Source organism: Trichomycterus rosablanca, chromosome 6, assembly GCF_030014385.1.
Source record: "Trichomycterus rosablanca isolate fTriRos1 chromosome 6, fTriRos1.hap1, whole genome shotgun sequence".
NCBI lineage: Eukaryota > Metazoa > Chordata > Actinopteri > Siluriformes > Trichomycteridae > Trichomycterus > Trichomycterus rosablanca.
The window spans coordinates 10,484,859-10,498,474 of NC_085993.1; the positions used below are offsets into that span (position 1 = coordinate 10,484,859).

Sequence of the window (13,616 nt, forward strand, 5' to 3'; positions counted from 1 at the left end):
GATCTTTAAAAAAATAACACATACAACCTCTGTGTTAATTAGATTCCTGTATAAATTAAATCTTTCTCCCTACAGACACAATTCCTTTACTTATTATCGTAATACTGACCTTCCTTACCTTGAATATTACTTGTAGACTTCAAATAATAAGTAAAAAATATAAGCTCTGTGCTTAGGGCTCTTCGCTATCACCTGAAAGGCCGAGGGGTTTAAATCCTGGCACTGCCAAATAACCACTGTTGGGTCCTTGCACTGTATTAGGCCAAACCACGTACCTTGATATGACAGGACATGTAAAGAAAATAAATGTTATTGTACTGTACACCTCTGTATGGATATATAATGACAATTCCATTCTTCTTTAGGGAAATCTGTTAAAACTGTACTGTGTGCTAACTGTCGCTATGCTACAGATGCAACGTATAAACACTAGAATAATCCTTCAACAGTTTTATGCTACAGGCTCAAAATGTATATTAAAATTTAATATTTAAAGCTACAATGTAAATTTACTTAATAGTGCAAATATTTTCATTTTTAACTTATTTTTAGTGTAAATAATTTGTTGTGATTACTACTACTGTCTTTTCTATATTGCTGCTACTCTATTGGAGAGTTGACATTCGAATTTTCATTGTACCTGTGTATAGTGACAATAAAGATCCTATTCTATTCTATTCTAAAATAAAGTTTAAATGTCATTGCAGAGAATGAAGCACATGAATGAAGCGTGCATATTGAAGTTCTGATTCCGGCAAACACAATCTATCAGCTAAGCTAACAGCACACTCTGGTGGTTATGCTTCAATCCTGAGGTAATTCTGAAGTAAACCGGTGGGATTTATTTCTGTGCCCGGTCAGCAGTGTGCACTCATAATGGCAAGGTGTTACAAGCTGGTCAGGCTTTACATTAAAACCACCTTCTTGTTTCTACACTCACTGTCCATTTTATCAGCTGCACTTACCATATAGAAGCACTTTGTAGTTCTACAATTACTGACTGTAGTCCATCTGTTTCTCTGCATGCTTTCTTAGCCCCCTTTCATGGTGTTCTTCAATGGTCAGGACTCTCCCAGGACCACCACAGAGTAGGTATTATTTGGGTGGTGGATCATTCTCAGCACTGCAGTGACACTGACATGGTGGTGGTGTGTTAGTGTGTGTTGTGCTGGTATGAGTAGATAAGACACAGCAATGCTGATGGAGTTTTTCAACACCTCACTGTCACTGCTGGACCGAGAATAGTCCACGAGGTGGTTTTAATGTTATGGCTGATCAGTGTATGATGGAAAGAAATAACAATAGCGTTACAATGCTTGAGCTTCGTAACGTAACGTTTTATTGAAGATGGGAATAGGTTGGAACTAAAATTACATAGCCTCAAATCAGTGGCAGCTGCTGGTCTTTCAAAGAGGGGAAGCTCAATGTCGGCTTACATCATAAAATGTGTCAATTTATTTATACATAAATTCTGCCCTCCGTTCCTTTTGTGATGTGCTGTGATCCTATCAAAGAAATGGGATATGGGTTTGTCTTTCGATTTCACTCGCAAAATCCACGATGGGACTGAAGCTCCCAGTGATTAAGTGACGGTGTAGATCTCAAAATAGCTGTCAATCAAAACGGGATTCAGCCTTTCGACTGATCCTCCAATCATCTTGCAGAAGCTCCGAATCCAGACCCGCCCACAGCCCCATTCACCCCCAGAGACGCTCAGCGTCCGGGGGCGGGACAAAATCGTGGCATTTATCCAATGACCGGCGAGTTTCGAAGCAATGCAAAAAAACGTTCCATGCAGTCCCATTGAAGTGAATAGACGCTCAGCTTCTGCGGGCAAATGCATTGACGCTACGGGAAAGTATGAGAAGTTAACAAAATCGAGTCAGTCGATTTGTGATAAGTAGCTGATTCTGAACGAACTCGTCTTCGAGATGAACGTGTTCTAATGCATTTGTAGTCAATGAAATGTTAACACAACTGTACATATTTGACCATTTAATGTTTGACATTTTAGGGGAAGCTGAGCTTCCCTTGCAGTCTTAGAGAAATCGCCACTGCCTCAAATATCATCCACTTATCTGCAACATCGCAGCAAAACAGGTCACATTCAGGTTGGTGCCCAGTGGCGTCTCTGGCACAGAAAGCCTAGTGGGGCACAATAAACTCTGTATGGACAGAATCCGACTCGTCTATGAAACTACTACACAAACCTACTTGCTCAATAAATCCAAACATAATGCACACATTAAAGTAAAGCAGAAGCTGAGAGCGGAATATGAGCGACTTCACCAACACTGATATTTGGTCTCACAGAGCTGGTACATTACCTTCCTATAGATTACAAATTCAAAACATTACAAATCCAAAGTTGTTAAACAGTAACGAGCATTGTGAACTGTAATAATACATCCAACGCAACATTACAAAGCAGGGAAATCCAGTGCTGTTCGTGCCTTAACCTCCAAACAGGGGCGGCTTGTTCCTTGGGGCGATCGGGTGACGCACCACCAAAGGGTGAAAGGGAAGACATTTTTCTATCACAGCTGTGACTGTTCTGGACAGTCTGTCTTGCCTTTGAATATCGTAGTCCAATCAGCGTCGAGTTGTGTTCCGTACAGTACCGCCCCTTTTGGGGCGATTTCAGTCTGACTGAAAATCGCCCCGGATTGCTCTCATAGACTCTCATGTTAAGGCTCTTTTTTTCGAACTGCAGGCGCTGCAATACAATCTGAATGAGTTCCGGGAGGGCTCGCACTTACGTGCTTACGTCACACGTAACCTGGTGTCACGATCTCGTCACCATGACTACCATTACCTCAGTTCGGACCAACTCCATCGTGTAATCAGGATAAATTAGCAACTTAAGAATTATGGCCACCGGGCCGCTCAGGTGGCGCAGCGGTAAAAAGAAACGCGCTGCAACCAGGGCTGGATTCTGAGAAGCGTGGTATCGAATCCAGCCTTGGCCGGTTGCTCATGTGGGGGGTGGGACAAAGAACCGGATGTGGGTCTCTCTCTGTCAGAATGCGATTGCGTTCTCTGCCGGCTGATTGGAGGCGCTTACACAGAGATGGGAGAGGGTGCCCTTAGGGTGTGTCTCTCCGCATGCAACGCTAGGTGGCGCCAAACTCGTCAATGTGTGGGTGGCAAAGATGCATCTGGCTGCTGCTCGTGTTTCGGAGGGGATACGAGTTAGCTTCAATCACCTCCGTCAGGGCAAGGTTCGGCATAGACAGAGAGGAAGCACGATGCTAATTGAACAATTGGATGCGCTAAAAGGGGAGAAAAAGGGGTAAAAAATTGTTAAAAAAATTTTTAAAAATAAAAATAATAAAAGAATTATGGCCACCCAGACCAAATTTAAACATCAAGTATCTACAAAGGGGGGAAAATCATATAAGTTACAAGTAAGTAATGTAATTTTTAAATTGTGAATTGTGATTGCACTTATTGTATCTCCCCAATTGTTTAATTGTACTTCTTTATTCATTGCACATCAGCCCCGATGCCAATCTTTATTCTGGATCTGATGAATTAAATTGTTAGTGTGAAGGCTTTACTTAATTTTATGATTAATGGTAAAGCTGGTCTCTCTCCATGTTCAAAGTTATTTGTGAGGGCAAACTGACAGATGACTTAAGATGTTAATTATTTAAGCTTTAATTTACCCATTGAACGGGTCACCTTGGCTATCATCGCAACAATTGCCCCCCCTCTGACAGATTTGGCAGGAGCCGCCACTGCCTCCAAAACACACTCACCAGTGACGTTCATTGTTTAAAAAGACAAGAAACATGACAAAAACTGCATACTGCATACAAAGTTAGACGAACGCTGAGCTCATGCTTACCTGCTGACCAAACTAAGACTGCTAGGAAAAGTACTGGCCTTTACTTAACATGTACAGAAAGATTTTTAGACTGTATAGTGTCATCTATAACAAACGCGCAACTATGTCAGTCAGTCAGTCAGTCAGTCAGTCAGTCAGTCAGTCAGACAGACAGACAGACAGACAGACAGACAGAGCACTGCTCCACAGCGACATCTGATGGCCAGGCCCCATCGGCCCATGCAGTAATCTCACTGTAGAACAAAATTCCAGTCAAAAAATCAGTAGTGTCTAGCAGACTCCAGGTGGATCATGGTACATTTGTGACTAAATAAATGTTCTTTCAGCACATATTTCCAATAGTGTTGCCACAGTGGAGTACATTTGTAGATTTAACATTGATTACCTCCAAATACTTCAGCCTTTTGCAAGTCTTCTTTTAAATTATAATTGTCACTGTGTGTGTTTGAGGTGGGGGGGGGGGGGGGGGGTCACATATTTACTATGAGTACCAAAAACTGAAGCGGACTATATTATAAACATGAAGTACACATAAAGCTTCCTAACAAGTATAAAGTAACTATATCCTATAGGGGTGGGTTTATAAAATCGATTTTTCGATTCGAATCGATCTTTATTTGAATGATCCGATATCGATTCATATAAACGCGAGATCGATCTTTTAAATGAGCCCCTTTTTACGGTGTACACGGAAATCTTTTACCTTCTTTAATCTCGCGTGACCAGCCGCTGTTTTTTCGTGCAACGAGATCTGACCTGCACATCAGTTCAGCATGGCAGAAGCTCCAGTAATGCCTGGTTCACACTACATGATTTCTGCCCTGATTTTCGGCGACTGGTCTGCGCTAGATTTGCCAGCTCGGGAGCAACTCGGCTCTTAATCAATGTGAAACAGCGAGGGGAAACACAGGGGAGAGGTTGTAAACAAGTGGAGCAGGAGCGTAATATACTGTAGTTATCGTTCTCTACAAAACAAATGATTTATTAACCTCCAACTTCAGACTTCAGAAACCTGTTGGCCGTGTTGCCAAATCCACTCAGATTCCTTTATTTTTTTCTCTTTGATAATTACGCTGCTCATCAGCGCACAAACTTTGATCGCTCGCTACTTGTTGGAGTGTATTTTAGGACGTGGTTTCATTAAACCCCTCGTCACTTCTCACGTGTTTTTGTGACAAAACGTAGTTTGGGAGACCAGACAGACTCATCTGAGATTCCTCCTGGTGATAGATGGTGTAGATGTGAAACTGCAGCACCATAAAATGTGTGGTTGTCAAGTATTACAGAGCGAATCTGCACATACAGAAAGAACTAAAGAAGAATTATTTAATGAGACTGAAAAGATCCTTACTCTTCAATTCTTTACAGATCTAGTGACCTGAATGGAATGATTATAAGGAACTCAATGGATTTACCCCCAGATTTTATACGAATTAAGCACACTAACTTCTTGCAGTGGGGAAAATCTTGCTGTCAGTGAATAATTAAGCAGACTGACCTGATGTTTATAAGTAAGCAAAATATTTGTAAAAATCAAACACTAGCCGATCTAACGGAATAGAACTTGGCTCAGAAGCATTAACCCAAGTTTACCCATATTCAAGTATAAAGTAACTATATCCTAAATGCTGCCTTTTTGTGCATTTGGACTTATACAAACCCTTATTTGAAACCGTATTTTAAATATATTTATTCAGTTACAGCCCAGTCTCTTCAATTAGTTGTTTAACGTATGCCCATGGTCACTATTTAATTGCAGTCCTATTACATATATTAACAATACCGCCATCATTAAACCGCATTGCTATTTTATTCTATATACATAAATATCCAATATACTATATGTGTGTGTTTGTCTGTGTCATCATTAATGTTGGAACTTGAAGGGGTCTAAACTACGCTACAGTTAAAAAAAGATATTTCTCTTTTAAAAGTGTTCAGTTTCATGTATATGAAAAATATACACAAAATATGTGATCTTTACACTGTTACACAAAAGGAATGATAAGGAGTCAAATTTAGTGTACTATATTTTTTGGAACGGTATATAACACATTTTATACAAGTACACATGATCATACATAAATGTTTTCTTGATGGTTAACATTTTCCTCTGTAATTAAGGTGCTGGTAAATTTCCGGTCATATAATCTTTTTTCTTTTGAAGTCTTCTGTGAAAAACAAAACATTCATGTAACTCAGTGAGTACCCTTGGGTCTTTTTCTATACGTGGAGGGGGGTAGAACAGAAAATGCCTGCCTTTCAAACGTCAAAAATGTATTTCAGAGCTGATAGAATATACCAATCCACTCTCCCATCTTCTGCAAGGTCCTTCGAACAAGGGAGAAAAACAATAAAATCATTTGTTTTGGTTCACTGTGGATTAAGTCTGATTCAGGTCCATTCGAGCGACAATCAAGACAAACAATACAGTTCCCAAGATGCAACTGTGGCATCTATTGCATTTGACTTGATATTCAGTCCCACTCTGATTGGCATCATGGTATCAACCTCAGCATATATGATGATAATCAGACGGACAAAAGTACAGAACTCTGTAAGAAAACAGACACATCAGAAAGCAGCACTTTGCATTAAAATACTTAATATGAGATCCCAGCAGCTCGCCTTTTATTTTTTTGTTTTTCCATTTCTGCACATCTTTTTTTCCCAATCAAACCATTTAGCCAAAGCGCCTTTTCTTACACAAGTGGCACATGGAATGCACGGATTGGTCAGGGGGAGAGAAACATAAATTCTCAACAATGAAAAAAAACAAAAAAAAATCCTGCAGGATTCAACAACGGTAAGGGTAATACATCCTATAACGGAGTAAAAACAACATTTCCCTAACCTGCTTTTTAAAAGAAGTCCTGTGCATTTCTAGCTTTCAGAGGTCTTGCAACATTTACTAGAACCCAACTTCAAAAGTGAAAACAAACCAGTCCCGTTTAAAACTATAACTTAGAACAGACTGTGGATGGACATAATGACACTGGGTTTCAAACAACCCCAAACAAAAAAAAATCAAACTAAAAACTGAGCAAACTGCAGCACCATAAAATGTGTGGTTGTCAAGTATTACAGAGCGAATCTGCACATACAGAAAGAACTAAAGAAGAATTGTTTAATGAGACTGAAAAGATCCTTACTCTTCAATTCTTTACAGATCTAGTGACCTGAATGGAATGATTATAAGGAACTCAATGGATTTACCCCCAGATTTTATACGAATTAAGCACACTAACTTCTTGCAGTGGGGAAAATTTAGCTGTCAGTGAATAATTAAGCAGACTGACCTGATGTTTATGAGTAAGCAGAATAAACACACTTTAGCCGATCTAATGGAATACAACTTGGCTCAGGAGCATTAACCCAGATTTTTAATTCAGCATAGGTGCTTTAATCAAATTACCATTCACTCTGCAAATTAGGTTTGTACATATTTCAAAGCATATGGGTAAATTTAAAGTTACACATGATTTAACTCCTGGTTACTGTTTTATTTTTACTGATTGGAAGATTATAATGAAGTCTACATTAGACTTGATGTAAATTGCAGAAATTTAAATTTTTGGTGAAAAGGGGGGGACAAATGTCAGCAGAGAAAGAAAGAACCAATGAAAGAAAGAACGGAAACGATTAATTACAAGAGTCTATAGTCCTCTCATGGCTGTACATCAAGTCACCTCCACAACCCCAAACTTTTCCACAGGTTTGGTTGAGGAGGGTGACACGCTCACTCACACATTCTCACTCACATACATGCTGTCCCACAAAGATGCTTAGGGTCCTAGTAGGTCCCAGATTGTGTCCGTACCCCTGAGCCTTGCATAGGGGGCTGCTGTAAATGCCGCTGTGGGTAGTGCTGTGCTCCGCTGGCTGAGAGAAGTTTGGAGCTGGCCTGCAGCACTGAGGGTCCAGGGCTGCTAGCTTTTAGATTTCGCACTGTGGGTGGCTGGGTTAGTCTGGATGTGTTGGAGGCCTGATTGCTAATGGCAGCACAGCTGTCCATTTTTGAGTGGCCCTGGCCTCTAGAGGACACACTCACAGACCCTGACAGAGTGCTGCTGTTCAATAAGCTGGCTTTTAGATGGCTGCCCGGGTAGAGGTGCGAGAGGTCCATCCCTCCTGCTGCTGCATTGTGATGGTGTCTGGTGTCCACTGAGGAAGGAGGAACTGATGAGGAAAGTACTTCCTGGACAAGGTGTCCTGGAGTGGACGTGCCCAGTCGAGAGGGATGGTAGCCCTGGACCACTGAGGATGAGGAGGGTGAAGGGGAGGAGCTGAAGGAGGGATGGAACGGAGATGAGGAGCTCTGCTGGTGGTAGGCAGGGCTTTCCAGATGTGGATGGGATTCAGACAGGTGAGCCTGCAACTACACAATATTCAGAGGCATTAGATACAATTTTACCATTACATAACATTTAGCTTAACATCACATTCAGAAGAAAGTCATCTTTTATTGTTAAACATCTGGCACTGGTGACCCTCCCTACAATCTAGGAACTTACGAACCCCCAGTTTACTTCCTCTGCCTATTGCACCACCTTGACACCCTTTCTGACATGCACATGTGCATGCACCGGCTGGTTCCTTACACCAGCCAGCAGTGGATTCTCACAGGGAGCTTCACATGCTCCACATATTCCTCTACTACACATGATGGCAAATTGACCAGAACCTGTCAGACTTTGTCACGACCAATTGTGCCTATTAGATGACTAGCCAGGTAGACAGTGCTGAGAGAATCAAAGTCGAGCAGTGGTGAGTTAGTGAAATAAACTGCACCCTGGTGTGCTGTAAACAAGGTGCATGTATATAAGCTGCTTTTCAACATGAAAGGTCATGTGACCAAAATGTTAATCATTTTTAAAATTGTTAAATGTATATGTGACAACAAATATATAAATACTTCAAACGGTACTTAAATGATAAAATACATAGACAAGCCTATAAGAAACCCATTGTAAAATGCTGAATATTTAGACAGAATGAAAACAGAGTAGTTTTACATTTAATACATTTCAATGAAAAAAAGAGAAATTTGATTTCTGGTTTTTACCTGGTGTGGGTGGACAGATGGGCTGTACCTCTGGGGACTTCTCATAGGGGAAGCCAAAGATGAGCTCTGGAGATCAAATCTATCTCCTTCCACTTCATCTGAAAACGTAGTACATATAAGAATTACAATTTCTCCATAGAGTGCAAGACCACCTTATCAAGAAGAGAAAATAGTCACCACATACCATTATCCTTGTCTCGGCTATTCGAATGTTCACTAGCTCCACCGTCTGTCCTATTAAGGATTCGTTCCATCTTTACGTTGCCCCTCAGAACACGCTCTAAAACTCCTTGTCCCTCTCTTAACCTTTCTACTGATGTCGGCACCATCCTAAACCACACAGGTAATGGTCACTACTTCAGCAAAATTTCAAGTGAAGTGTATGTTCACATCCTTAAAAAAAGTGTGTTCTTACCAGTGGCTGGAGGTCTGCGAATGATTTCCTATGTTGGAGCTGAGGTCTGGAGGACTGACCTCCTCTATTTGTGGAAAACTATGGTGGGCTGGAGAGGAAAAGGAGCTGTGTGGGGATGCAGGGGGCTGCAACAGCGAGCGTGGTCCACCAGGGGACTCGGCACTGTGGCACAAAGAACCAGGGCGAGTAGGGGTACCAATGGAGCCTCCAGTCTCAGAGTCACGTGTCCCCTGTTTCCTTTTTCTGTACTCCAGCAAGGAAACCTACAGAGTGAAGTTATGGAAATGTGTAAATAAATAAGGTGCATGGCGACATCTACATGCTGAATGTTACACATACCAACATGCACACCAATAAATAACCACAATATCCAGGATGTAACATGGCACCATCCATTGGTTTCATGATAATGATACAACATGCAGTTACCCAGCACCCGCTGTTAAACTGAAGGAGAATCTGCTAGGGTTAAAGCCCGCTGACATGGTGCATCATGGTTTTAAAAATGTACACACATACCCACATTCACATATACACACACATCCATAAACACACTCACACACAACCAATGTCAGAAAATATGAAAAAGTCTCAGCACATATGATTAAGATATAATATGTATGGATGCACTGAAATGTTGGCCAACAAAATTTGTTTTGGCTGCTTATACTTCCATTCACTCGGGCGCTCAGTCAGTCCAGCAGTAAAAATACACTAGCGCATTCAAACCATAAATCTCAGCAGTGCTATCAGCCAATCTGGCTTCTACGCAGACTTGGAGATATCTAAGGAAGAGGGAATGGACCAACAGCTTAGTAACTGGGAGGCACAATTGTCAGTGCACTCTCAGTGCTGCTCCCAAACCAGTTTAACATAAACAGGGTTGAGTCAGGAGGGGCATCCGGTGTAGGAACAATGCCAAATCAGGTATGCAGATGTGAATGATCCACTGTGGCTACCCCTAAAATATAGGAACAGGCTAAAGGGGAGGAAAAATCCAATAGTACATATCTTTTGATTAAAAAGTTTTGCTGGTGTAGCTGTCAAATGTTAAAGCTACAGTATGAAACTGTGATTTGGGGAATTTTGATATGTTACTGCACCCAAACATACAAAATCCAGCCTTGTATAGACAATTTTGTGCGGTGCCACTACTAATTTGATAATGCTACTTCTAGTGTTAATCAACAAAAAGTAAAGACAGTAGCATGAACAATATTAAAGATATTGTGAATAAAAACTACTGATGAAAACCAGGTACCAGTAACATCTGACCCTCTATACAGCACCGGCAATCTGCATACAGACAGAGCGGTAAATTTCTGGCTGTACCTGATTCAACACCACACTCTTTGTAAAAACTGTTTTACATTTTAATCGTTTTCAATTTTATGAAGACAGACAAACCAAACTGAAGCAACAGTACCAAAATCCGTTCAAAAAGAAACCAAGAGTTTTAATTTCGGTGCATCACTAAAAGTTAATGAACCCTCATTAAAAAAAGGTACCAAGAATGCATGATTTAGTACATTTCCAACCAAAAAGCAACACACATGTCGTTATGTCTGTAAAAGAAATGGTATGTAATGGTTTTATGTATGTTAAAGGGAACTTTGGGCAGTACAAGAAAGCGAGGCGTTCTGTATGATGATGCAAACAATATCCACATGCACACTTCTAGATGGAAGCCATGTATTTAATATTCACCATATTCTGCCCTGGCTTGAATTCATTCCTTACAGTTAGTGCCTGGTAACAAGGCAAACCTGGGAGCTGACTAATGCCACTTCCTGTGGCCTTCTGCCTTGAAAAAAGTGAAGAAGAGAAGACTTTGCAATAGTTTCAGAGGAACATTGGATGGAATGAAAGAAAGAACAAATTAGTGTTGCTTTCACTTGATATGCAAGGGAGAGAACATCTGATAGTCTGTGAGGGATGTTACATTAAAGCAAAATTGTAATGGCTTTGATCTTCTTGATTAAAAATATTGGAATTCGTTTAGCTATTTGTGCTGCATCATGTTTGGATTTATTAGCTATGCTACAGCAGGTGCTATATTTAGCTGCAGTAAAATGCTTCTAGCCAGCTAGTAACATCTCTATGTCAATAACCCTGTTGAAAATACCAAGATCTATGACTACTCATAAATGTTCATAATGGAAACACCACACAACCTTTCGCCATTCAAAAAAAGCAGACCAATGAGGTAAATACGAGTGTAATTTCAGTCCCTGATTCATTCATTCATTTATTTAACTGCATTAAACAGTATGTTTAATAAGTGCACTAAACCAATAGTGTCGTCAGCATTCTGGAAATATTTGGTACGCAGCCCTTTATAACCAGCTTAACAGGGCTACTTTTCAACAGGACAAAAGTGAGATTTTATTTATTATTATTTAGTAGCCAAACCATTTAATCAAATAAGTCATTTAATTTTCATGGTCTGCATTGCGGTGGAACTGGTTCCATTCGGGAACACTGGGGGCAAGACAGAAATACCCTGCACAGGGCGGCAATGCATTAAATTGTAGGTTAAATTAGCACAGCTCAGCAGCTACTACTGCTAATAAGCCAAACACTGGTCAATGTTATAGTTTGTCACCGTATACTAAGCTTAATATCAGATGTGGTTTGATGAGATATGCAATCAATCAAACTAAAACATTTGTTCCTACATTATTGTTTCCACCACAAAGGAACTTAATAGTACAGGTTTATTTCAAAATCATCATTAGAACTTATCACAGGGGCAAATCGTGTAATCAGCTGTAGTTTCAGTTGTCCCCCAAATGCCCTTCACTGTCTTATTCTTTCTGTAATCCACTGAGTTAAATAAAACAAAAAAATGCATCATATAAAATGATACTATAATAATCAGAAATGAGTTGACTTGCCTTCTTTTTCTGTGGTGGATTGCCGGTATGAGGAGGTGTGCCACTCCCAAACTGAGGCTCTGGATAAGGTGAAAAAGAACCAGACCCCGGCTCTGAGACCAGCCCCTGGCCACTGACAGTGCTGAAGTAGGACTCAGCAGGGGAGAAGCTGCCCTCTGACTGGGAATGGCCTCTGTCTGTCACAGGACCAGTTGCCAGGTTGGCATTAAGCGGAGAGCAGGTGTAAATGAGGTTGAACTCTGTCCTAAAGACCTGTTCTCTAGCCTGCGCCTCATTCAAGCGTGAGCCCAATGAGTCGCTGACGTTTGATACGGGGACTGGTGTGAGAGAGCCGCTATCTCCGGATCCTCCAAGAGACTCTGGACCAGTAATGGGAAAGTCATCGGACATTGGGACAGGACTGCAAATGCCAGAGTTCAGGGAAAGATCAGGAAAGGTGGAAATTCGAGGTGTATCGAAGTCTGGTCGCAAACATGGCTGGAGAGAGATGTGAGAGTTTGCTGGTTAAAATACCATGTTACACATACCATATGACACAACAATAAACATTTTCATTTCCAGATTCATTTTTGCTAAGTTAAATGTAGTATGGAAAAGAAAACATGAAATGTCATACACATTAGGAAATTTGCATTGTGTTTGCAAGTGTTTTCTGAATATCCATACTTATACAGACTTTCAGACATTTTCGGGACCTTAACTGATACATATATGAACACCAGTAATAGGGCTTGAGTTTTCAGTGAAAACAATAAAAACTATTGCCGGTGAAGAAAAACACTACAGTAACCAAACAGATAAAATTGTATTATGCTAGGGCACCGCCACTGAGATCCAGTTTAGAATCTCAGCTGTGCTTTCAACCGTCTGGGCTTCTAAACAGATAATTGGCTATGTCTGTGGGGGTAGCTCAAGGCTTGTGATGGATTGCTGCCCTGTCAAGGCTGTGTTTATGCTTTGCGCCCAATGGTTGCAGATGGAACCAGTTGATGAAAATGAAATAATGCAATTAAAAATAAACAAAATAATGTAAACATACAGGCATTAGTTAAAAATCTATAACAACATTTATCCTGCATCAGACCCATGAATCCATATATCTATCTTTTTCTGTGCTAATTTCTCACTAATTTTATTCAAATGAATATAAGAGTGAACAGTCTGTACATCTGATCATGCATTCCCCCAAAGCCCACAATAAAGCTGTAAATAAAAACAGACAATAATCTCCATGTCAATGCCTACCTCTGGGGAAATAGATTCTGGTCGGTGTACAGGTGATGCCTCAGGGGATGAGATGTTCTGTGGAAAAAAAACAATAATGTATTTAATTCAACAGCAGTTACAAGAAATATAGAGTTAGAAAATAATCAGGACACACAGCTAAGT

At 40.6% G+C, this 13,616-nt stretch overlaps 1 protein-coding gene across 7 annotated transcripts in view; it reads right to left on the minus strand.

Annotated features, from left to right (window-relative positions):
* Positions 1-5,862: 5,862 nt before the first annotated feature.
* setd5 (SET domain containing 5) overlaps positions 5,863-13,616 on the minus strand; it is a 30,823-nt gene continuing 23,069 nt past the window's right edge. For 5 of the 7 annotated variants that reach the window (XM_062997399.1, XM_062997400.1, XM_062997397.1 and 2 more), the window contains exons 19-25: positions 13,473-13,529; positions 12,228-12,704; positions 11,038-11,130; positions 9,331-9,593; positions 9,100-9,245; positions 8,916-9,013; positions 5,863-8,228 (exon numbers count right to left, since the gene is read on the minus strand). In XM_062997399.1, coding sequence (XP_062853469.1) covers positions 7,644-8,228; positions 8,916-9,013; positions 9,100-9,245; positions 9,331-9,593; positions 11,038-11,130; positions 12,228-12,704; positions 13,473-13,529 — 1,719 coding nt within the window. In that variant the 3' untranslated portion in view covers positions 5,863-7,643. The remainder of the gene's footprint in view (positions 8,229-8,915; positions 9,014-9,099; positions 9,246-9,330; positions 9,594-11,037; positions 11,131-12,227; positions 12,705-13,472; positions 13,530-13,616) is intronic. The other 2 variants (XM_062997403.1, XM_062997402.1) reach the window with 1 other exon arrangement.